General features: G+C 55.7%; 1 protein-coding gene across 3 annotated transcripts in view; it reads left to right on the top strand.

Annotated features, from left to right (window-relative positions):
• The window catches only part of CACNA1I (calcium voltage-gated channel subunit alpha1 I), a 114,612-nt gene that overhangs the window by 55,036 nt on the left and 35,182 nt on the right, over positions 1–24,394 (top strand). For all 3 annotated transcript variants that reach the window (XM_059401966.1, XM_059401965.1, XM_059401964.1), the window contains 5 exons: positions 6,856–7,015; positions 13,892–14,207; positions 16,104–16,196; positions 19,492–19,804; positions 22,267–22,688. In XM_059401966.1, the coding sequence (XP_059257949.1) occupies positions 6,856–7,015; positions 13,892–14,207; positions 16,104–16,196; positions 19,492–19,804; positions 22,267–22,688 (1,304 nt within the window). The remainder of the gene's footprint in view (positions 1–6,855; positions 7,016–13,891; positions 14,208–16,103; positions 16,197–19,491; positions 19,805–22,266; positions 22,689–24,394) is intronic.

The raw sequence follows: 24,394 nt of genomic DNA, 5'->3' as shown, positions 1-24,394 counted from the left end.
CACTGCCACCAAGGGCCTCTGGTCCCACTGCCGCCCAGCACAGTGGGGGCTGGTCGAGGGGTCCCCGGTGAAAGCAGGTGAATGGGTTGAACAGCTCCGACAGTTTGCCCCTCTGCCTTCTGTCTCCTGCTGGCATCCGAGTTTAAGTGCCATCTAGAGACTCTCTGTACCCTGAGGACACCCACCTGACACTTCTAGGCCCCACTCCTCTCCCTTAACTCCAGACCCCGCGAGCTTATGAAATGCCTTCACGTCGACGTCCACCAGCACTCCAAACGCCACGTGTCCAAACCGAGTCCTGTGTCCCTATGACGGTAGCTCCATGGCTCTGGCCTTAGGCTTCTGACCTGGGAGATCCCCCGACTCCTACTTCCTCCGCCCCCCACCCCTCCATCCCATCAATCGCTTGACCTTCAGAAAGCTCCAGAATTTAGCCATGTCCCCAGCCTCCACTGTCACTGTCATCGGGACCCAGCCAGATGTGGATTATCATCCTGGCAGGTAAGCGATGGCCGGGTGGGGTGGGCTGGGGAGGAACCGATGGACGGGAAGCTCCGGCCCCCGAGAGTCCCGCAGAAGCCCGGCGTCTGGCAGGGAGGACATGGGGAGGGCAAGCGCAGGGCCACATCCCTCGTGGGCTCCCCTCAGCGCTCCCTGTATCCGTCCCAGGGGAAGGCAGGGCTGTCCTCAGGAGGCAGCAACCATAGGGCCGCTGTCACGCCCCTGGCCTTGGAGCCTGCAGGCTAGGGCCCCCGTCCCAAGATGTGTACGAGTGCCGGGGGCGACACCCAGGCGATTGTACCCCGTCCCGCAGGCTGAACGCTTCCAGCTTGGCCCCCCAGAGTCCACGCTGCCCCCACAGCTGGGGTGAACTTTCCAACCATCGTAGGACTGCATCTCCCTTCTGCCCATGACCGTTGGGGGAACAGAGGCCAGAGTCCTCGCCCCTGTGGGGCTATCCAGTGTCCATATCCCCTCCTCCCCTCTCTTCCCTGCAGCCACACTGGCCTCCTGGCTGTTCCCTGAGCGTGCCTGCCTCACCCCCACCGCGGGTCCCGCTCTGGCTGCTCCATCTGCCGGGAGAAATCTTCCCCAGATGTGCGCGCCGCGGATGCCCTCAGCTCCCGTGAGCCTGTGACCTGCATCATCTCGCTGGCGAGGCCTTTCCTGGCCCCTGTTCGTACCTTCATATCGACCATGTCCCTGGCCCAGCCTGGCGTTTCCCATCCCTTTCTCCTTCTGAAAGCTTATGAAAGTTTTCCTAACACTTACCACCCAACAAATAAGGAAAGGGATTATTTATTATGTTTGTGGTTTTCTGTCTCCCCTTACCCCATCTAGAATGTCCCACCTCCGGAGGGCAGGGGACTTGGTCTGCTTATCCATTTGTTTGTTTTAACTGATGCACCCCCTAGAGCCTGGAACAGTGCCCGGCACATAGTAGGTCCTCACTAAATGTTAGTCGAATGGCTCCATCCACCCGTTCATCACTCCTTCTTGGCTGTCCTTTGGGGGGGCCACTTTGTGCCAGACCCTGGACTGGGTTGGAGGATGCAGAACACCCATGGGGGGGGAGTCTCATGCTCAGGACACTGTCCATTTTGGGGGGCATGGGTGGAGCCAGGAGTGGATGAAGGCCAAGAGCGTGCAAAGTGCTGTGACGGAGGGGGGGGGCAGTGGTGCTCCCATCGGGGGACCAGGCTGGCCGGGGGACCAGAAGAGACACTCACCCAACCACGGTCTAAGAAAGGAAGAAAGACGGCCTTGTGAGTGTGCGTGACGGCTTTCCAGGGGCCAGCAGGGGACCGGCCTGGCTGTGTCCCAACAGCCTGGAGCCCTGCGGCTCTGCGGCCCTGGGGAGGGGACCCAGCACTGACTGCCCGTGGCAGAGGAGGGCCACAGAGGTGGGGCAGAGTGTGCGCAAATGTAAGGAGTAGGGATGATGGGGGGGGGCATCTCCATTCTGGCTGGAACAGCAGGTGTAGGTGTGGCCTGGGGGACACAGGGAGGTGTGGCTGAGCTGGTGGTACTTTTCCTGTGGGGGTGGATGGACTGCTAACAGCTTCAGCTTTTGTCCCCCTCAGAGGTATCTTGACCCTATGTTTTTCTTGAGTAGCTGGCGGGACTGTCTCCTGTAGACAAGGCCGCCGGGGCCCAGAGGGCAAGCTCTGTGTCAAGGCTGCCCGACCAGAAGTGGCACCCGCATATCCTGTCCTGGGTTGGCGCTCTAGGCAAAGTAGAGACAGCACTGGCTGTCCCGGGGACTCTGGGATCCTCTTTCCCTTCTTGGCTGGGGAAACAGGGCCTTCAGCCACACTCATGGGTTGCTTGGAGCCTATTTCTGGACTCGACCCCAGGCTGAAGGCCTGAGAAGTCACACTAGAAGGCAGAACCCGATAAGCTCACCCTGAGAGATGGCGAGTGAGAGCCTGCAGAAGTGGAGGCAGGATGGCTTCATGACTAACTGGTGGTGGAAACCAGAGAAGACTGCCTGGAGGAGGAGGGCTGGGTGGGGGAGAGGTGTGGAGGAACATGGTCTGAGGCAGATGTCTCTGTCTCCTTGTCCCTTGCTCTCCATCTCTGTCCTCTGTCTCCATTTCTTGTTCTCCCTCTCCTCTTTGCTTCCGCCTCCCTTGGCCAGTGCCAGGGGAACCGAGGGCAGAGAGGAACCGGCTGACTTGCCTTAGCTAATTACTTGACTGCGGGCATAAAAGGAGGATTAGCCGGGGTCTCTCGGGGTCCTCCCTGACTCCCTAATCCTGTGGCCCCTTTTCCCTGGCACGGAAACGAGGGATTCATTCTGAGTCCCTAATTAGCTAATTATGCCTTGGCTCAGTGGCCCTGGGACTCCCTAGGCCCAAGGGAGGGCTGTGGAGTGAGCTGGGGCCTGGCTCGGCAGAGGGAGGAGAGGAGGGGGGAATGGGCTGCCATTCAGGGAAGCCAGCCGAGCAGGTTTTGAGGAGCCTTTCAGAATTTCAATATCCTGGAGAACAAGGAAATGTAATTAATTGAGCAACAAAGGCCGGGCCCCAGGGAACAGCCAGGCTGGAACTGAGCGGAGCCACCTGCCTCCTCGCTCTCTTTCTGACCCAGCCTCTTCTCCCGTGGCCGCTGGCCGCCAGCGCTTGCATCCTGCCTCTGTCCCTGCCCCGTCCAAGGGCTCAGCCTGCTCAGAATCTGCCCATGGGCCTCCCAGACCTGTCACCTAGCATAAAGCCTCACGTTCCTTGGACTCCGCTTTGCAGCTGCCCCCAAGCTTGGCCTCTCTGAATGGTCACATACCTTTGTGCCTTTGCCGTGGCTTTTCCAGGCTCAAGTCAGTCCCTCCAGGAAGGTTCCCAGAGCTGCTACCACTCCCCAGGCTTGGTTGTGTTTCCCAACACTGTGTCCTCCCCAACCCCCACTAGACGGCAAGCTCTGAAGGGCTGAGATGTGGAATGTTCGCCTTTGGCTTCCTCCGTACCCAGCACTGTGCTGGGCAGACAACAGCATCTGGAAGTGTTTGATAGGCGAATGAATGATGGGGCCCCAGAAAGGCCTGCAACTGGCTAAGGTCACATTTGTGTGGATTTGGATGGATGGCATGGGTGCTTGACCTGTTTCCTTGCTTCCCTCCCCTGCACACCCTTGGCTACCCCCTTGGGGGTGGGGGTGGGGTATTGAGTCCTCATTCGCCCTGTCCTGCTCTCAGCTGGTGGTCGCAGCCTACTAGGTAGCCCCCTGCCTTTCCCCGGAGGAGGCTGACCTAGTTTTGTGGGGAGGGAGGGTGGGGTAGGCATTAATTATTGATTGGAAATCACACCACACAGAGCTTGTGATGCAAATCCCAAATTACCCTCGTTAACAACCACCTTAGCCTCACCCCTGGAATAAGCAAAAATCTGGATAAGGCCCCTGCTTTTCTTGTCACCAGCTTTTCATCCTCCCCTATCCAATCTTCCATTCTTTCCTCATGACAGGTCACATCATTCAGCAAATGTTGGCCAAGTCTTTGTTCTTGGCTAGGGCCCGCTGGGTTCTGAGAGTGCTGACACAGACACAGGCCCTGCTCCCAGGAGCTAACAGCCCAATGGAAGAGGCAGGAGGGCAAACCTAATTATACAGTAGGGCTAGAAGATTGCCTAGTGAATGGGGCCTCCAAGATTGTGCAGTATGCAACCTATACAACTGTCCAAGGCAGCTTAGGCTAGGTCAGAGGTGCTGAGATTGCTCAGAGCAGAAGAGAGGGATGAACTCCACCTGGGAAGGAGTGAGAAAGAATAGGGGAAAGCTTTACAGACAGAAAGTAGAGCTTCAACTGGCCGGTGGTGGCTGAATAGGGATTTGCCAGGCATAAAAGAGAGACATGGAAGGCTGTTCCAGGAGGAATAGCATGAGTAAAAGCATGGAGGTGTGAAATCCTATAGTATATTTAGGAAACTTCAAATAACTTGGTATTGAGAGAGAAATAGGCAAAGGTGAAGGAGAGAGAGAGAGAGAGAAAGCTAGAGAGGTAGGTAGAGTCAGACCTCACAGAATCTTGGAATGTATGCACTCAAGAATGATCTACCAGCTCCTGACCCATGTTGGGGCCACAGATATTCATGTGGACCTTCCCCCAAGAAAAATTCATGTTGTCATACTCACACATTTTGTAGCAATTTCATAAGGTTCATGGACCTCCTGTGGCCCTTCCAGGCTATTGTCAGGAATTACTCCCGTTCTGTCCTGGGCTCTGTTTTCCCTTGGCTGGCTTCAATCACAGGCAGGCGCTTCTTCTTGCTAAGGCAAGAAGGTCCCAGCAGCGGTCCCAGTAGTTCCAGGTGTAACTCTTCCCAGCTTCCAAGCTCTGCAGAAAACGAGCATTTCCCTCCCTGGGTAGTTCCAGCGCAAGTCTCAGGGCTGGCACTCATTGGTCCTGAACGGGGTCACATGCCCATCCTAGACCAACCCCTGGGGCTAGGGGAACAGAATGTGCCAATCTGCCCCTGATTGGTCAGGCCCAGGTCATGTAATCTCCATGGGAGCCCAGCCAAACCACAGGGACTGGAGTGGGGGAGTGGGGCTGTTTTGTTGTTGTTGTTGTTTTGTTTTGTTTGTTTTTTAAAGATTTATGTATTTATTTGAGAGAGCAAGATAGATAGAGAGAATGTGTGCACCAAGCAGCAGGGAGAAGAGGGAGAGGGAGAAAAGCAGACTGCCCACTGAGCAGGGAGCCTGATGTGGGACTCGATCCCAGGACCCAGAGATCATGACCTGAGCCAAAGATAGGTGCTTAATGGATTGCGCCACCCCAGTGCCCCATGGGGCTGGGTTCACAGGGCTGGGAATGGATCTGGGTCAAACCGAAGGCAGAGGTGACCCATCTGCCTGGGGTTTGTACTCCTGTGAATTCCTGAGAATCCTGTGGATTCTCCAGTTACTGGGGTGGCTGGATCTTCCTCCATAGAGTCAAGGGGGAGTGGGTGGCATACAGATGGGTAATGAGGTCGTGGTGATGGATGACATCATCCAGACTTGGGAGAGCAGGTCAGTTTCACAGGCGGGGGCTGGGAGTGGGACTGAGCCTGTGGAAGGAAGGAGGGCACGGAGGGTGTGGACAGTGGTGTGGATCAGCCCAGGGCAGGAGGGCAGAAGGGAAGGACAGGGGCGTAGATGTGCAGTGTGGTAAGTGTGTGTGTGTGGGGTGGGGCTGCAGGCTGTGGGGTGGGAGCTCCAGGGTTTGCTGTGATAGGGGTGTGGCCCTGGAGCTGGGGAACCTTTGCAGGGTGGCTGCTGTCTTCTTGGCCTCCTTTGCTGAAAGGCCTCATCTTCCAAGAGAGGAAGTGACTGGCCCAAGTTCACATAGGAAATAGGGCAGTATTTGAACCCGGATCTCTCTAAATCAGAGGTGGCATGCTTTCCACAGGCTTTCTTTTCCTACCTGCCGGGTTTCTGGATATCAGGCCCCTCCAGAATGTAACCAAAACCTTCTGCTCCCTTCCCATACTTGCCTGAAACCCCCCTCATTCACCCTGATTCCCACCCTACTTCCAGCACTCACACAAAGCACTCCAGTACTCACACTCTCCACTCCTCTTTCCTCTGGGTTGGCTGGTTCTTTGTAGCTATTCCTCGGGAAGGGAAGTCCTCTTCTGCTCTCTGGCCAGATCTGAGTCCACTGCTGCTGGAATGGCTCTTCTGTATGTTGTCTGAGAGCTATGCCTGGTTCTACCATGAAGTGGGATGGGTCAGTGGAGTGGTTCTGGCTGGAACCAGTGGCTGCCCCAGCGATGAAGGACATTTGGGACACATTCATTAGACACCTACTGTGTTCATCTGGGTGGGTTCTGCACAGAGTGAGATGAGCCAGCCTCAGTCTCAGGCTGCCAGGTAATGGGGGGTTGTGGAGGGAAGGCCAGACTTGGTATCAGGACCCCTGGTTTAAATCCAAACCCTGCTGCTTCCCAGCTGTGTGACTTCAGGCAAGTAGCTTTAGTTCTATGGACCTCTAGTCGCCCCTTCTATAAAATAAGGATAATATCACCAGCCTCACAGATTTGTCATAAAGACTGAAGGAGATCATATTTGTGCATTGCCCAGAAGAGAGTTTGGCACATAAATTGTACTCCATAACTAAATAGCTGCTTATTCATCAGGAATCTGGTGTAAGTGCGGTGGGGCCCAGAGCCATTTCTGTGGCCTCTGGGTGGAAGGGCCGACACCAAAGGGAACGTCTGTTTAATGGCCACTGAGCAGGCTGGGAGCGGTTAGGAGCCCCTGCCCATGTGTCCCCACCTCTCCTCCCTGGGCCCCTCTCACTGTTTCTCTGAGCCTGCTCTTCCTTTCTCCTCTGGGGCCCTCTGCTCCCAAGTCTGACAGTCTCTTCACCCACAGGTATGCGGATCCTGGTGAACCTGCTCCTGGACACGCTGCCCATGCTGGGAAATGTCCTCCTGCTCTGCTTCTTTGTCTTCTTCATCTTCGGCATCATTGGCGTACAGCTCTGGGCGGGCCTGCTGCGTAACCGCTGCTTCCTGGAGGAGAACTTCACCATGTGAGTCTGGCCCCTGCCACCATAGTGGCCGCCAGCCATCTTTGCCTGGGGCGGCAGTGGTTCTGATGTTTGAGGGGTTGGTCTCCTCACTGAGCCCCTGGTCCCAATCCTTATTCCCATTGGGGCAGAGAAGTCAAGAAATGTGCTCAGGTGTGTCGGTGGTGGGTCTCCTGTGAATGGCTGGGTGCTAAAAGGGGCACAAAAGGCCAGTGAGGCCTCAAAATGGGCATCATAAAGTCCTAGACTAAAATAGGTCCTTCGATGCTAATTCAGCTCCCAGTGACTCTTACTTAGCACACAGTTTGAACTTACTCGGTAACTGGGAATGGGGCCCAGTTGGGGCCCCATGGAAGAATGGACAGAGTGGAAGCTGCCTACCAGGAGGTCAAATAAGAGGGGAATGGACAGTCAAGACCCAAGCAGACATGATGTCGACAGGGAAAAGGGAGACAGAAAACCTCAAAAGCAGACACAGAACTTGGCCCAATGACAGACATTCCTCTCCATGACTGAGTCATCAGGGAAAGGTCATCTCTCAGTCAGCCAATGCCCTGATGAGCAGGTGGGCAGGCTACCCCTCAGGGAGGCGATTGTCAAAGCCATCCAAACAGAAGTCAAACTTCGGCTCTTGGAGCAGCTGTGTTGAGTTGTCCAAGAGATCTGACATCTATGGAATGCCCATGGTGAGGCGTGAGCCATGTCTTGGAGTGTGTGTACCTACACAGATGTGTTTGGACAGGAGTCTACTACCACTTTACTGTGTGTTAGTGTGCTCCTGCCTGGTGCCAGGCCCTGGGGAGACAGAAATAGGGGAGTGTGTTCATTCAGCCTCTCACTCAACAAAAGCACTCAAGTGGCTGCTCTTACCAAGCCCGTGCTTAGTGCAGAGGACCCAGCAGAAGATGGACTTCCTGCCCTGGGGGAGCCGGTCACAGATATGTCCACTGAGTGACTCTTGTGGACCGAGGACGCTGCAGGAGGCATGGGGACACTGCTTGGAGTGGGCTGAGCTTTCTCCCTCCCAGCCTGTCAGTCATGGAGATGAAGTTAAACCAGAGAGCCGGGTGAGGACTGGGGAGGGGCCTGGCTCACCTGCCCATTGCTGGGGGGACTCGTGGGACACCTGGTAGACCAGAGAAGGGGCATCCTTGTGGGAAGGGCCCTGTGGGAGGGTTAATCACTCAGAAGTGTGTCAATCACTCAGGAGAGGTGGGCCCTGAGGCAGCAGGAGAGGGGGGCACCTGCTTCTACTGGTCTGGGCTTCAAAGATGGAGATGTACAGGCATGAGCTCTCAGCTTTGGGAGTTCAGGACATGTCCAGACCCCTCTGTCCCACGTGGATCTTCCCCTAGGTCATTCTGCGGCCACCCCGTTCTCGTTATCCCACGGCAGCCCCAGTGTCACACCTGCTGGAGGCTTTCCCTCACCACCCCTCACCGCCCCCACTCCCAGACACCCTATTGCATTATCTGGTTTGATTTCCTCTTGGCACCATCTCTGTGTGAAATCACACTTGTGAGTTTATTTAACTTGGTCATCAAGTGTCTCTAGATTGGTTTATTTAATTGGCTAACGGTGATGAAGTGCCCCAGTGTAACAGGTGTGCCTGAGGTGACGCTGAAATCTGACCCCATGTGGAGACCCGGCAGCTGAGGCCGAGCGTGGGGTACTAAGCTCTAGGGCAAGCTTGACAAAGCCAGAGCTGGAATTCGAACTCAGGTGCCCCCGCCTGCAGAGACCGCTGTGACTGCCCCCGGCGAGTGTGCTCCCAGCGCGCAGAAGCCCCTGCGGAGACCCTAAATGGTCGGTCTGGGGGTTCTTGAGCACAGAATCAAGACAGTATCACCCAGCTAGGAAGTGGCAGAGGCCAGAATGTGGACTGGTGTCCTCTGCAAAGCATCTGGTCCCTTCTTCCAGATTCTGTCTAAGCATTAACATGCACACACACGCCTGTTCCCATTCCAGGCAGGTTTTCAAACAGGGTAGCTGGACGGTGTTTTCACACCAGTGTTTCTTACTCCGCAGAGAAACGATGGTTCATCCAGCCAGTCCCTATTGATGGACCTTGCATGGTTTCCAAGGTGTTGCTCTTGCACACAAGAGTGCATCGTGTACACACGTGATCCGTGTGGACACAGTGATCAATGGCTAGGCTCATAATTACTAACAAAATGTATGTCTGTTTTTTAGATTTTTACTTATTTATTTATTTGACAGACAGAGATCACAAGTGGCAGAGAGGCAGGCAGAGAGAGAGAGAGAAGAGGAAGCAGGCTCCTCGCCGAGCAGAGAGCCTGATGCGGGGCTCGATCCCAGGACCCTGGGATCATGACGTGAGCCAAAGGCAGAGGCTTTAACCCACTGAGCCACCCAGGTGCCCCAATGTGTATCTGTTTTTATACTTTATTGGTTAAGATATAACGCTTTCAGTTGTGGGCACAACTACTAAGTATACAGCTTTATGAAGTTTTCCCTGTAAGGAGGCTCCCTCCTGCCCCTGGCCGGCTCCTATCCCTGTCACCCCAAAGTAGCCACTATTCTGACCTCTATCGCCATAGATTTGTGTTGCCTGTTTTTGACTGACAGTGGAATCATACAGGAAGCCACCTTTTGTGTCTGCCTCTTCGGCGTAGGGTAATGTGTCTTTGAGAGTCACCCACATGCTTGCGGGCGGTAGTTGCTTTGTTTCTCGTTGCTGTGGGTAGATATTGAGCAAATATACAAGTATTTATCTTTTTCATGCCACTGTTGATTTGGGCTGGTTTTTTTTTTTTTTTTTTTTTTTTTTGCTCTTATGACTCATGTATATTCTTGGATTTATCTTTGGTGGATAGAGCCATCCTTTTTTGGGGGTAGATACCCAGGAGTGGAATCGTGAAGGGTGCACGTGTGTTCAGCTTGGGTAGATTTTGTTGCATGGGTTTCTGGATTGATTGCACTAAATGTCTGCTGGCAAAGTCGGAGAGTTCCAGGGGCCCGGCATCCTTAGCAACATTTGGTATTGCCCATCCTTTTAATTTTAACTATTCCAGTGAGAGGGCGATGGTATCTTATTGTGGTTTTAATTTGTACTGTCCGTATGTCTAGTGATTAGCACTTTTCATGTACTTATGGGCCATTCGTGCATCTTCTTACATGGTGTCTGTTATGGTCTGTAGCTATTTTTAGATTGGGTTGTCCTTTTATTATATATTTGTAGTGGCTGTATATATATATATATACAATCATACATATAATTGCAGATATTTTATGTGTATATATGATATATTTATAGAAATTATATATTTGGTATATATATACATATTATGTATCTATCTATATATGTATGTATAATATGTGTATTTATATATATATTGCACATATTTTATTCTAGCCTGTTCCATTTTTACTCTCTTAATGGTGTTATTTGGTTTGAAAAGAAGCTCTTAGTTGTAATGATCTGGATTACCAAATTTTTTAAAAGATTTTATTTATTTATTTGAAAGACAGAGATCACAAATAGGCAGAGAGGCAGGCAGGGTAGGGGGGGGGGAGCAGGCCCCCCGCTGAGCAGAAAGCCTGATGCGGGACTCGATTCCAGGACCCTGAGATCATGACTTGAGCGGAAGGCAGAGGCTTAACCCACTGAGCCACCCAGGTGCCCCCCAGTCATTTTTTTAGTATTGCTTTTTGTGTCCAGTTTAATCTTTTCTTAAGCCAAGGTGATGAAAATATTCTCCGATGTCTTTTCTTAGAAGCTTCGCATTTTATCTTTCACATTTAGGTCTGTATTCCCCCTCAGATAATTTTCAGTAAGCTGTATGGTTGGGGTCAAGATTTCCCCTCTGTAGGCTATTCAGTCGTCCCAGCACCATTGACTAAGAAGTCCGTCCCTGCTCTGCGGAGTCACAGTGCTGGCTCTCTGACTGTCAGGTGGCCATTTGATGTGGGGTGGGTGTGTACATGTTCATTGTTGATGGATGTTGCCAAATTGCCTTCTAAAAAGTTTGTATCAGCACACACTCCCACCAGCGTGTGCGCATGTCTGTTTATACTCACTCTTTTCCACACTTAGTACTGTTAACACCGATACATTTCCATTTGGATGGGTATAAAGTGATCTCGATGTTATTTTTGTTTGCATTTTCCTATTATTAGCCAAGTGAGCAACTCTTCCTATATAATGATATATTGGTTCCCCCCATTTTTTTTCAAGTACATTGCCATTTTTATTTCTTCTGTGAATTTTTTTTTAAAGATTTTATTTATTTATTTGACATAGAGAGAGAGAGATCACAAGTAGGCAGAGAGAGAGAGGGGGAAGCAGGCTCCCTGCCGAGCAGAAAGCCTGATGCGGGGCTCTATCCCAGGACCCTGGGATCACGACCTGAGCTGAAGGCAGAGGTCTAACCCACTGAGCCACCCAAGCGTCCCTCTTCTGTGAATTTTTTTCTTTGCATTTTTATGTCCTTTCTCCCCTAGTGGTTATTTTTCTTTTTTTTACTGAGTTATAGGTGATTTTAACATGCTGCAGTTATCTTTTTTTTCAAGTTTATTTACCTATTATTATTATTATTATTATTTTTAGTAATTTCTACACCCAGTGTAGGGCTTGAACTCAAAATCCCAGAATCAAGACTCACCTACTCTTCCAACTGAGCCAGCCAGACGACCCTCTTGTTTGTGTTATATGTTGCCAGGATTCATCCCAGGGGAATGGCAATCACTGGTTTGTTTTTGTAAATAAAGTTTTATTGGAATGCAGTCATGCCACTTGTTTACCTATTTCCTATGACTATTTCTCATTACAATGGTGCAGCTGAGTAATTGGCCAGAGACTATCCGATCTGCAAAAAATATTCTCTATCTGGCCCTTTACACAAAAAGCTTGTCTACCTCTGCTTTATCCCAGTTTGTTCCTTTTTTCTTAGTGTGCTCCCTCTTTGTCTCATAGAAATTTTACATTTTGGGATGCCTGGGTGGCTTAGTCGCTTAAATGTCTGACACTTGCTTTAGGCTCAGATTATGATTTCAGGGTTGTGAGATCAAGCCCTGTCTTGGATTCCATGTTGTGCATGGAGCCTGCTGAAGATTCTCTCTCTCCCCTACCGCCTCCTCTCCCTCTCTCTAAAAAAAGAAAAAAAGGAAGAAGAAGAAAGACATTTTGCATTTGTATATAGGACCTTTTGACTTTTTCCTTTGTAGCATTTGGATTTTGTGTATTTTATCCAGAAGGCCTCATATATCTTGAGTTAACAAAAATGTTCCCTGTTCTCTTGTAATACTTCTGCGGTTATGTTTGTTGCATTTATGATTTTTAATCCACCAGAAGTTTATTATTTTAAATTCTGTAATATATTTTACTTAACATAATATATCCAAAAGATTATTATTATTAAGATTGATTTACTTATTTTAAAGATTTTATTGTATTTATTTATTTGACAGAGAGAGAGAGATCACAAGCAGGTGGAGAGGCAGGCAGAGAGAGAGGAGGAAGCAGGCTCCCTGCTGAACAGAGAGCCTGATGTGGGGCTCGATCCCAGGACCCTGGTATCATGACCTGAGCTGAAGGCAGAGGCTTTAACCCACTGAGCTACCCAGGCACCCCTTGATGTACTTATTTTAAACAGAGAGAGCAGGAGGTGCAAAGGAAGGACAGAGAATCTCAAGCGGACTCCACCCTCAGTAGAGTCTAACATGGGGCTCGATCCCAGGACCCCGAGATCATGGCCTAAGCGAAAATCAACAAAAAGATGTTTAACTGACTGCACCACCCAGGCGCCCAAAAGATGATTATTTTCAATGTGCAATCAAGATAAATAATTAATGAGATAATTTACATTCTTTTTTTCTTTTGATACCAAGTCTTCAAGAAGTCTGTTTTTGTATATGGAGTGAGGTAGGGATCTAGCTTTATTATTTTCCAAACAGACAACAATTATCTCAACACCATTTATTGTTTAGTTCTTCCATCCCCCATGGATCTGAAAAGGTGTTTCTGTAATAGATTAAGTTCTGCCTTATGTATGGGTTTGTCCCTGTGCTCTGTGGTGTTCCATGAATCTTTCTGTTCCTGCTGCAGTATCACGCTCCAGTAATAACTGTAGTTGTATTTTGCTCTCTTGTCGGGTCAGACTCCTCTCCTTCTCCTCCTTTTAAAAAAGTGTCTTGGGGCACCTGGGTGGCTCAGTGGGGGGTTAAAAAAGTGTCTTGACTCCTCTCCTGTCCAGATAAATCCTAGAATCACAGGGCCAGGTTCCACAGGAAAAAACAAGTTGGGATTTTGATTGGATTACAGTGGATCATCATTTTGCCCCACAGGATAGGCAGGGCAGTGATTGTCCTCTCTGCCTTACAGATGGGGAAACTGAGGTCTGGGGAGAGAGGAAGTTAACAGTCCAAGGCCACATAGATGGGAAAGGGTGGGGCAGGCAGAGGATCAGCTCCTCATCTCTTGGATCAGTAAAAGTCGGCATCTGTGGATTAAACATGTCCCCTGGGCTGACCAAACAGTGTGTGGGGACTGGGGAGGCTGAAACCCCGTCCTTGCCCAGCAGAGCTACAGCCCCCCAGAGAAGTTGGGTGCTTATGGCCCAGGAGCAATATGCGGGTATATGCAGGGCACAGTCTGGCCACAGAGGACCAAGGACTAGCCCTTAGGGAAGGCTCCCAAGGGGAGGGACCCTGGTGCTGACCACAGTGGGTCAGTGGGAGATTTTTCGACCCGGGGAAAGGAAGGGTGTCCCAGGTGGGGGAACAATGTGGGTAAAGCCTGAAGGTAACGATCGGACCCGTTGGGACAGATCTGACACACTGTATTGCCTCTCCCCTTTCTGCTCCTCCTGGCGGTGACCCCTCCCCTTCTCTCTATTCCCCACCATCCCTTGTGCACAGACAAGGGGATGTGGCCCTGCCCCCCTACTACCAGCCGGAGGAGGATGATGAGATGCCTTTCATCTGCTCCCTTTCGGGGGACAATGGCATCATGGGCTGCCACGAGATCCCCCCGCTCAAGGAGCAGGGCCGCGAGTGCTGCCTGTCCAAGGATGATGTCTACGACTTCGGGGGAGGGCGCCAGGACCTCAACGCCAGTGGGCTCTGTGTCAACTGGAACCGCTACTACAACGTGTGCCGCACGGGCAGCGCCAACCCCCACAAGGGCGCCATCAATTTTGACAACATCGGCTACGCCTGGATCGTCATCTTCCAGGTGAGGCCGCTCAGGCCCGGCGCCCGCACCCCTGCTGGGGGCCCAGGAGACCAGAGTGGGACTGAGGGGTGGAGCGAACAGCTTCCTCAGGCAGGTGGGGCTTCGTGCTGGGGTTTTGTTGAAATCTGCCCCGCTTGCTGGCACAGGGAGCATTAACAAGCCCCGATCACAGACAGAGCAGCTGAGGTTGGAAGGAAAGGAAGCGAGCTATGTGAGGGTCACATGCTCTTTTGTGGAGACTCGGGATTTTAGTCCAGGTCTGGGTGACCCCAAAGCCTGTGTTCTTTGTGGAATCCCAGGTGGCCCAGGGGCAGATGGATCCCAGCAGGGAGGTCTGTTCAGAGAGGGGAGAGGCCAGACTCGCGCCTTGCTCAAGGGGCTGACCAGGCAAGGCCACACGTAGGACGTGGGGGCAGACACATTCCTGGTGGAGGTGAGCGCTGGAGCGAAGGCCGGGGTACAGGGAAGCCCCGGGGTTGTATAGAGAGCCCCAAGGAGCTGTTTGTGGGGCTGGGCAAGGTCTCTTGGACGGTTCTCTTGATCAGTCACTAAGAAATACATTTTACTCAATGCATGCATATACACACATATACACACACAAAGCAGCCTTTTTATTTTCTTTGCTTAAGAATTTATTTATCAGGGAGAGGGAGAGAGTACAAGCAGGGGGACCGGCAGGCAGAGGGAGAAGCAGGCTCCCCGCTGAGCAAGGAGGCCGATGTGGGACTGGATCCCAGAACCCTGGGATCATGACCTGAGCCAAAGACAGATGCTTAACGACTGAGCTACCCAGGCGCCCCTGCATGAAGCAGTGTTAATATTACTGTGCGCAAAGGCTTGATGGCCTTGCATGGCCCCCGTGCGTTGCTGAGGACAGGGATGGGGTATGTTGAGGGGACTAGGGCTGTGGGGCCTTGGGTGTAGTTCTTGATGTCTCTGAGCCTCAAATTTCCCCCCCAATGTCGGGGTAATAATAGCTCTCTTACCATGTGTGGCTGGGAAGGAGAAACCAGACGATGTGAGCAGAGCCATCAGCCCAGCGAGGGCTGGATCAAGGTCACCTGCGTGCTGCCGTCAGAGGGAAGAACAGGGCTAGAGCAGAGAGAGGGCGGTGGCTGAGAGGCCCCGAGAAGATGGGAGGGCCCTACTGAGGTGGCTGCTTTGTGGCTTTGGTCTGGGGAGCAGTAGATCACGGGATTCAGAGCTGCAAGCTGTGATGTGATCTGATCACAGCCCAGCAGCTGCGTTTGGAGACCCTTGGCCCCGGGAGGGTGAGTGGGCTGCCAAGGGGCTCCTGCTCCAGAAGCGGACAAAAAGGCGGCGCTGGGGAGGGCCCAGCATTTGTTGTGCCCAAGGCTGCTCTGCCTCACTCTCTGGGAAGGAGAATGGGGACAACAGTCACACCAGCCTCATCACGGCCACGCTTCTGGGTTCAGCCGAACCGCACCCTAGCCCTGCCGACCAGGTGGCCTGCTAGCCTGTGTCCTAGAAGCAGCAGCAGCAGCTGAGGTTCAGAGAATGGCCCAGCTGGTGAGCTGGGGCCAGAGCCCAGGGCCCCCAGCTTCCAGCCCTCCTGCCTTCATGTGGGAGACTGGAGGGGGCGCTCTGGAGCAAGAGGCACCAGGTTTAAGTCTGGCTTCTCTCTCCTACTGGGCTGTGTGACAGTGGGCGAATACCTAACCTCTCTGAGCTTCTGGTTCCTCACGTGTGTGCCAGGGGTGAGAATGGCTGGCCTGTTAATAAGCCTTGTGAGGAGTCCGAGGGAGAATGTGTATAAAGCGGTCGGGTGCACGGTAGGGCCTCTGCCTGGGACGCTGCGTTTGCTGCGTGCCTTGCCCGGGGGTCCTGCCTGCCCGGTCTCGGGCTCACCCCCGCCCCACTCTGTTTCGGCTGCAGGTGATCACTCTGGAAGGCTGGGTGGAGATCATGTACTACGTCATGGACGCTCATTCCTTCTACAACTTCATCTATTTTATCCTGCTCATCATAGTAAGTGTCAGGGAAGCTGGGGCTTTCTGGGCCAGCTTAAGGACCCCTGGACGAGGGATGGGGTTGGGGGGGTCCCAAGGAACCCCGCAGAGCCAGGGGGCCTGAGTGGGAGGGAGCAGGAGGGGCAATTTTTTAAGATGTCATTGTTGAGTGATCTCTACACCCAGCGTGGGGCTCTTGCTCACAACCCGGAGATCAGGAGTCTCTCGGGCTCGGCTGCCTGAGCCAGCCGGGCTCCCCAGGAGGGGCGATTTTTAAATGCCTCCAGGCCGCGGGTGATGGAAGGGACTCGTCAAGACGGCGGCGGGAAGCATTCATCATTTTCTATTGCTTTCATTTCTCATTTCTGGGCATTTAAGTCCATCTAGTCGCTTCTGCTCATGTTTCTCTGCCTCGTGGTCACGGGGAATGCGTTCTTCTCCTGACCTTAACCAGGGGCAGCCCCTGGACAGACGCTTCTCTAGGGCTCTGGCTTACTCCTCTCTTCCTGGGGTGGGAAAAGGAGATGCCCTGAGATGGAAGCCCCCCCCCCCCGCTTCTCCACTGGTCTCCCTGAAATCTCAGAGGGATCCCCACCTCTCAGGTGGCTCTGCCTTGTGGGGGTTGCTTGGGGTGGAGGCGGGGCTCTGCCTCACAGAGCAGGGTCCTTCCCCAGCCGGCAGCCCCTCCTGCCTTCCCCCACAGCCTGCCCAATGTGAGCTCATCCACCTTGTCATGCCTGACTGCAGCCCCAGCCCCCATACGATCCCCCAAATGTCAAGGTGATTCACTCCCGGAGAGTCAGCGCTGGCTGGCTCCCTGCTGCTTTGAGGCTGAGTTCTCTGGTGTCCTGGTGGTGGGAGAGAGCACGCTTGGCTCTCTGGGGCAGCACCCCATTCTGAGCTGGGGGGGACCTTGATCTAGGGGTTCAGGACAAACTGGCAATGACTTGAGACATCCCCGCTGTCAGCTTTGCTCTGATGCCTTCCTGGGGAGGCCTTTAGCTGGCTAAAAGGAGAGGGGTCTGGGCTTTGATCAGCATTGTGGTTCACCCACTGGTCTGCCCACTTTCCCAGCACAGCCAGGGAAGCCTGTGCTGCTCGGGGACCTGAGCCTGAGCACTGGGAACTGAGCCCTGAGGGGGCCCGGCTCTGCTCTCCAGGAGCTTGGTCTGGGGGCTGGGGGCGGTGGGGGGGGGGGATGGGCTGTAGCTGACAGCAACCGGGCAGCATGTTAGGAGCCATGACAGAAGGAAGCCTGAGAGGCTGAGGGAGCCCAGACGATCTTTCGAATCTAGCTTGGAGGAGGGATGGGGGAGTGGGACGCTTCCTGGAGGAGGTGATCTCAGAATTGAGCCTTAAAGGCTCAGGGCCGGCAGCTGTGGGGAGAGCCTTCGGGGCAGGGGGCTGCGCAGAGAGACCTTGAAATGGGCAGAGTCCTGAGGGCGGGGCCTCAAACACTGGGGTTGCTTAGAGGAGCCTTGAATTTCAGGGAGGGGCTGGAGAATGTGGTCTGTCCCTCTGGATGGAGTCAGGGGTGGGAATGTGGGGTCGGTGACACCCAGCGTGACCCAAGGCAGGCCCCTCAGCTCCCCCGACCCGCAGTAAAGTAGGGGACAGTGACAGCACCCAGGCTTCTGGGCTGGCATACAGGAAACACCCCGTCAGTGTGCCCGCTGCTGTTACTGGGTCCCAGGTGGCCCTGTCCTAAGAGAAGGGGCACTGGCAGGGGCGGACGGTGCTGAGTTTTTCCAGGCGCTGGGAAGGGCCCAGAGAGCAGAGTCTGAGTGACCTTGCTGTCATTTTGCCCTGACAACCCTGGCCCTGCTGGGCCTCCTGGCCACTCTGTTCCTCAGGTGAGGACCCGGAGCCCCAGTAAGGCGAGAGGTCTGCAGGGTTCCCCATGACTGGAAAAGTCTTAAGCTTGTCTCTCCTGAGCCTTCAGCTTTACAGATGGGAAAACAGAGGTCCAAAAGGCATGGGGTAGGGGGGCCCCGCGGCCACAGGGCTGCAGCTGTGGAGGTAGGCTGGATAGAAGCCTGGCAGGTGTGAGCTCCCAGAGGGAAGGGGCTGTGCCTTCTTCTTCCCGGTGACCCCTCCCATGGGCCTGGTGCAGGGCAGGGCCCTAGGAGATGCTCCTGGAAGACATGACCAAGAAAGCCAATGAAGGGCATCTTCTTACTGGGGAATTTTTCCAGAATCTTCCAGCCAGGAAGCCCTCCCTCTACCTGCCCCCCCCCCCATAACCCTGAGCCAGCCGGGCTCCCCTATTTTTGTCCTGGGGAACAGGAGGGAAGGGTGAATCAGTGGCTGGGTCTGGGGTCTATAGGAAGGCAGCCTGGAGGAGGAGGCAAAGCCACGCCCCTTGCTGAGGGGCCTGCGGATCCCCTTCAAAGGCTTAGCTAAGACCAGGGTCGTGGCCTGCCCTCTGGAAACCGGGGCAGGAAGGGCTCTGCTCCCTGTGGTGGCTGCTGGAACTGGGCCCTGAGTCAGGAGGTGGCATGATTCCTCGGACTCACCGGGCAGCCTCTCCCTGCCTCCTCCACCCAAGCAGGGGTACAGCCACACAAGTAAACGCTTTCTGAAGGAAGCTTCTCTTTTGTCTGGGTGCCCAACCGAGGCCAAAGTCAAGCCAGAGAGAGGGAAGGGCTGGAATGGGGCTCAGGGCCCGGATGGCCTGAGCAGGGCTGGGCCGCCCTCCCCGGCCGCCCTCCCTGGCCTCTGTGCTGGTGTCCCAGGTGGGAGGCAGCCGTGGCCCTGGGCTGAGGGCCTGTGGGAGCGGGTTTGGAAGGTCCCAGTGGGGCTTAGGGAGCTGCCCGGGCCACCGCTGTCCTGGGGCCCTGGCCTCCTGTCGGAACAAGGCCTCAGCAATCTTTTCCTGTCCCTATCTGTGCCCGTGCCTCTCCGTCTCTCTGGGCCCTCCACCCTCTGCCCCCCTCTCTCCCTACCTCCCCGTGCCCTGTCGCTGTGTCTGCTGTGCCCTCTGCCCTGTACTCTCTGAGCCTGTGTCACTCTCTCTCGGTGTTTCTCCTGTCGCCTCTCTGTCCTCCTGGCCATCTCTGGCTGTCTGCCTCCTGGCTCTGTCCCATCCCCGTCTGGTGCCTCCGATCTGTCCCTTCTCCCCTTCCTGTCTTCCTTACTGCCTCTGGGTCCCTCTGCTTCTCCCCTGCCACTGTCACTCCGGCTCCATCTCTGCCCCCCACCCCCGCCTCCGTTTCTCTTTCTCTTCGTTTTCCTCTCCCCCCCCGCTCCCCCCCCCCCCCCACCAATCTGTCCCCTCTGTTCCTGTCCCTGTCCTCTCCTCCCGTTGGTCACAGGTGGGCTCCTTCTTCATGATCAACCTGTGCCTCGTTGTCATAGCGACCCAGTTCTCGGAGACCAAGCAGCGGGAGCACCGGCTGATGCTGGAGCAGCGGCAGCGCTACCTGTCCTCCAGCACGGTGGCCAGCTACGCGGAGCCCGGAGACTGCTACGAGGAGATCTTTCAGTACGTCTGCCACATCCTGCGCAAGGCCAGGCGCCGGGCCCTGGGCCTCTACCAGGCCCTGCAGAGCCGGCGCCAGGGCCTGGCCCCGGGCGCGCCCACCAGCATCAAGCCCGGGCCCCACGCCAAGGAGCCCAGGCACTATAGTAAGTGGCCTGCCCCCGCAGCCTCAGCAGGTGCCGCAGGGCCCCCTCCCACCCCTGCGGCCTCCGGGGCACCCCATAGCCCCCAGCTCCTCAGTGCTGGCAGAGCTGTCCGGCAGGGGGAGCCCAGGCGGAGCTCCAGTCTGTGCCCCTTGTTCCCCCCACCCCTTTCCTTTTTCTGACCTCCTGCTGGGGCCTGGCCGGGGCTGGCCTTGGGCTAGGGTGGTGGGTGCAGCACCCTGCCCCCTGGAGGGGTTCCCTTGGGGTCCCAGTGTGTGGTCTTGTGCACTCAGACTCCACCCTGGGCTTCACACTTGAGAGAAATGAACACTTGTCCATCCTGTCTGGTAAAACCCTGAAACTCCTGTCCACTCAGCCTGCCTCACCCCCCGGCATGGGTTCCTGCTGCCCCCACATGCTTGCTAGCACACCAGAGCAGTGACAACCGGCCACCTGGAATAAAGGGGGTGTGCCCCCCCCTGCAAAGGCATGGTGTATAAGGGACACCTGTGCCATTTTGTGATCTCCTGTTTCTTGGCTGTTAGGCTCAGAAAGGGCTTTCCATTCATTTTCTCTTCTGTTCTAGAAAATAGTCCTAAGAAGGGGGCCCAGTGAGTGACATGATCCCATTTTTGGATGGGAAAACTAAGGTCCAGATAGATGAAGGGGGTCACTTAAGGTCACACGATGTGTCAGGGACAAAAACAGCATCAGAGACATCTGTATAAGTACCGCGCGCTAACCGATTGCGCCACTGGAGCTCCTACATCAGGGACATCTGAGTTGGGTTTGCTGAGCCCGCCTCCAGGGGGTCATGAAAAATGAACGCTCCTGTTCCCATAGAAGGCAAATGCACCCTGGCAGATGGCCCCCCCCCGCCAAGTCCAACACCCCCCCCCCCCCTCACCAGCCGCTGGTGTTACGGAAGTCTGCAGGGACTGGACCCCAGAGCAGGTGCACAGTGTGTGACCTTGGAGAGCCTGGGCCCCTCAGTAGGTCTCAGGCTCCTGCTCTGTAAATTGGGGTGGGGGAGGCTCAAGGAGCCGTGGGAGTCAGCCACCCCCACACCCTGCTCCCGCGGCTCTGACGTCCTGGGAATCTGAGATTCTTGGGAGGCAAGCTGGAGAGCTGCCGCCCACCCATCCCTGGGTGCCAGCCGTCCAGGCATGGTCTTGGAGGAGGCTCCAGGTGGCCCGTGGGCTGGCCCAGCACGTGGACGGGGGAGCTGGGGTCTGGCGAGGCCAGGAGATGTGGGGAGGGCTTCCTGCTGCTGTCCCGCCCCGCCAGGAACCTGTGTGGAGGGAAGTTCAGGGGGCCGTCTGGAGGGAGAACGTGCCCCCGGTCCTGGGGCTTCCATGCCTTCCCCCTTCCCTTCCCCCTCCCCTGGAAAACAAGTTTCAGGGGCCCAGCCCCACGCACAAGTGGGGCCGAGCAGGGCTTGGCTGAGATGGGACCGACCCCTGGGATTCTGGCTGTCCCCCTCCGGCTCCAGGGGATGAATGTGTCCGAGGGCCTCGTCCAGGCCGTTGGGAGATATTTGGAGGCAAAGTCTGGAAAGGAAGGGTAGGCATTACATGTTTTTCTTTCCCTTTAATGTTATTTATTTATTTATTTATGGCTCACATAAGCAAAACACGTTTATTCTAGGAAAATACAGGCAAACATGAAGAAACCAAACCCGGAAAGAACCTCCTTGACACCCGTTTGAAAGGGTTGACGGGTTGCAGAACTCTGGCCCACGACTGGCCCAGGCTTCTGAAACTCTCCCTGGGACAGCAAAGGGAATGGAAGCTTCCACGCCCCACTCCCTGCTGTGCCTTCGCCCCCAGGAGCCAGCCCGACTCTCAGCTTGTGAGGAGGGAAGTGTCAGGCAGTTTCTAGAGCGAGGGCCTGCCCTGGGCTCCGGCCTCCTTCCCTCCCCCGGACACAAGCCCCTCATAAGGGTGGGACAATGGACAATGGACAGGCCATCTGGGCTCCCCCTGAGGGGCGTCCATCTTCCATACCAGCTTGACTCTTCTAGAAGCTGTTCCTCAGCCATTTCCCCAGCTCCGATGTCAGCAAGCAGGACGGTGGGAGGGCTGGGCCTCGGGCCAGAGAATGATGGAACAAGGCTGGGTAACAGGCACGTGTGCCCCAGGCGCGGTTCCAGACACACCACACGCAGCACTGTTGAACCCTCCCCATAGCCCTGCAAGGCGGCGCTCCGAGTCCTGGCTTTACACAGGGGCAGACAGATCCCAGAGAGCTGAAGCTGATTCCCCAGGAGCCACAGGCCCCTTGGTCTCCTGCTGGGCCCCGCGGGGTCCCAGGCACAGCCTGGAGCCCGGGAGCCTGAGGCACACACACGGGACTGTGTCCCAGGGTCAGGCTGGGGCCTGGTGTGGGCAGGGCCTGTGCCTCTGAGACCTTCCAACCTGCATGACCCGAGGCAACAACAGCCCTGCCTTGTGTTTGCCTTGCAGAGCTGTGCCCTCAACACAGTCCGCTGGACCCGACGCCCCACGCGCTGGTGCAGCCCATCTCCGCCATGCTGGCCTCCGACCCCGCCAGCTGCCCCCGCTGCCAGCACGAGGCGAGCCGCCGGCCCTCGGGCCTGGGCAGCACCGACTCGGGCCAGGAGGGCTCGGGCTCTGGTGGCTCTGGTGGTGGCTCGGAGGAGGCCGATGGGGACGGAGCCCGGAGCAGCGAGGATGGGGCCTCCTCAGGGCTGGGGAAGGAGGACGAGGAGGAGCGGGCGGCCGGGGCCACCCGGCTGTGCGGGGATGTGTGGCGGGAGACTCGAGCCAAGCTCCGAGGCATCGTGGACAGCAAGTACTTCAACCGGGGCATCATGATGGCCATCCTGGTCAACACCGTCAGCATGGGCATCGAGCACCACGAGCAGGCTAGTGGGCGTGGGGGCCGGGTGCAGGGCTGGGCGCGGGGGGGGAGGGAGGGCGGGGTGCCTGCGCCCAAGCGGGGCCCATGCAGCCCGGGGTGTTGAACGCCCCCTGTGTGTCTGTCTCCCACCGAACAGGGACTAGGTCCAGGTCCTCCCTGTGGCCTCAGTGCGGAGCCCCGGGCCCAGCCTAGAGGGAGGGAGAAGCTCTGGGGGTCTGCGCAGTGGGTGAGCGAGTGATCGAGGGGAGCCACGCGAGTCCCGGGATTGCGGGGCTCAGATCCAGCTCCTTTCTCCCGAGCAGCTCAGCCTGGGCACCAGGCACCCACAGCCCTTCCTGTCAGTCCCTGCCAAACCTGACTTCCGGTCGTCAGTTTCCCCATGAGCCCTCCTGTCCATTCTCCCCCAGACAGGTGGAGTGATCTTTCTCGAGGCCGGGCCCTTCCGTGCCCTCATCTGCCATAGCTCCCCATTGCCCTTGGCACAAAATCCAGACTTTTCCTGTGTCAGCCACGGCTCCTCTGTGGGCAGTGTCTTCATCATCCTGTCCCCGATGTCCCCCACTTAGTCCGCTGTCCACACCACCCCAAGGCACTGAGCGTGGCCCCGATGTTGCCCTGCAAAGACTGTCCTGTCTCCCTCCTCTGCCAGCTCCGTGGTTTCTTCTGTCTTCAGCGCTGGGTGCAGAGAGGGCAGAGCGAGTGTTGGCAGAGTCGAATGGTGTGTCCCAGGCCCCTTGGGCCCTCAGGGATACTTCTGGGGCTTTGGGGGTGAAAGGAATTTGGAGACAGGGTCCTAAGGGGGTAAAACACATGGAAGAGGTGGCAGGAGCTCAGGGAGGGTACGCTAAGAGATAAGAGGCACTTGTAGGGACACAGGATGGAAGGCTTAGCACAGGACATAGGTCACACCCTGGAGTGACGGCCTTCATGACAAGTCCAGTCCTGGCCCTATTTGAAAAAAAACAAAAACAAAAAACCAACACCATTTTCTGGTTCCCCCTAGCCCCTGGGTGGGTACCCTCCCTTGACCTGTGTGCCAGGCCTGTGAGTGCACCCCATTTGTCAGCTAGTGACCCTGAGGCCTAGGGAGGGGATGTCACTGACCTGAGGTCCCACAGCCAGTGAGGGGTCATATCTGTACCCACATCTTACTGTGGCTTAGAATGAAGTCCCCCTTGGCTTCCGTGCCGCCCTCTTTCCGTGGCAGCCCTCCGCCCGCCCTCCATGCCCCGTGGTGGGCCACACTCTCATTTCCCTCTTCATTAGCTCGACAAGCCTTGGCTCCATTCAGTTTACTGAAATGCGGCCCCTGGGGCTACAGCGACACTCGGTTCAGAGCTGCCGGCTTGCCAGCAGTTCCGGCTTAATTAAAAAGGTCTCTGGGGGGGAACTGGGTGGGGACGACTCTCTGCAGGATGAAGCTGGGTAGACAGGCCGCCCAGAGCCCCTCCGCCTCCGGCTCAGACTTCTGGCCTTTCCTGGCCTTGGCCTGCCAGGAGGGGCAGGAGCCTGGCTGGGCCAGTGGTCCTAGAGCGGGGCCCCACGGGGGACCAGGTGATGTTGGGGCGCTGGCTCTCTTTTCTGAGCCGGTGGCACCGAGAGGGCTTGTCACGGCGCTGCTGCCGCAGTGGAGCCTGGGCCCCGTTCCCGCTGGGGCTTGGGAGAAGCAGCTTGCCAGAGCCAATTTTCTAACACTTAGGAATGTCGGAA

This window comes from Mustela nigripes, chromosome 6 (assembly GCF_022355385.1).
Source record: "Mustela nigripes isolate SB6536 chromosome 6, MUSNIG.SB6536, whole genome shotgun sequence".
Lineage (NCBI taxonomy): Eukaryota > Metazoa > Chordata > Mammalia > Carnivora > Mustelidae > Mustela > Mustela nigripes.
Note: the sequence above shows the minus strand (reverse complement) of the source record. Positions and strands in the feature narration are given on the sequence as shown.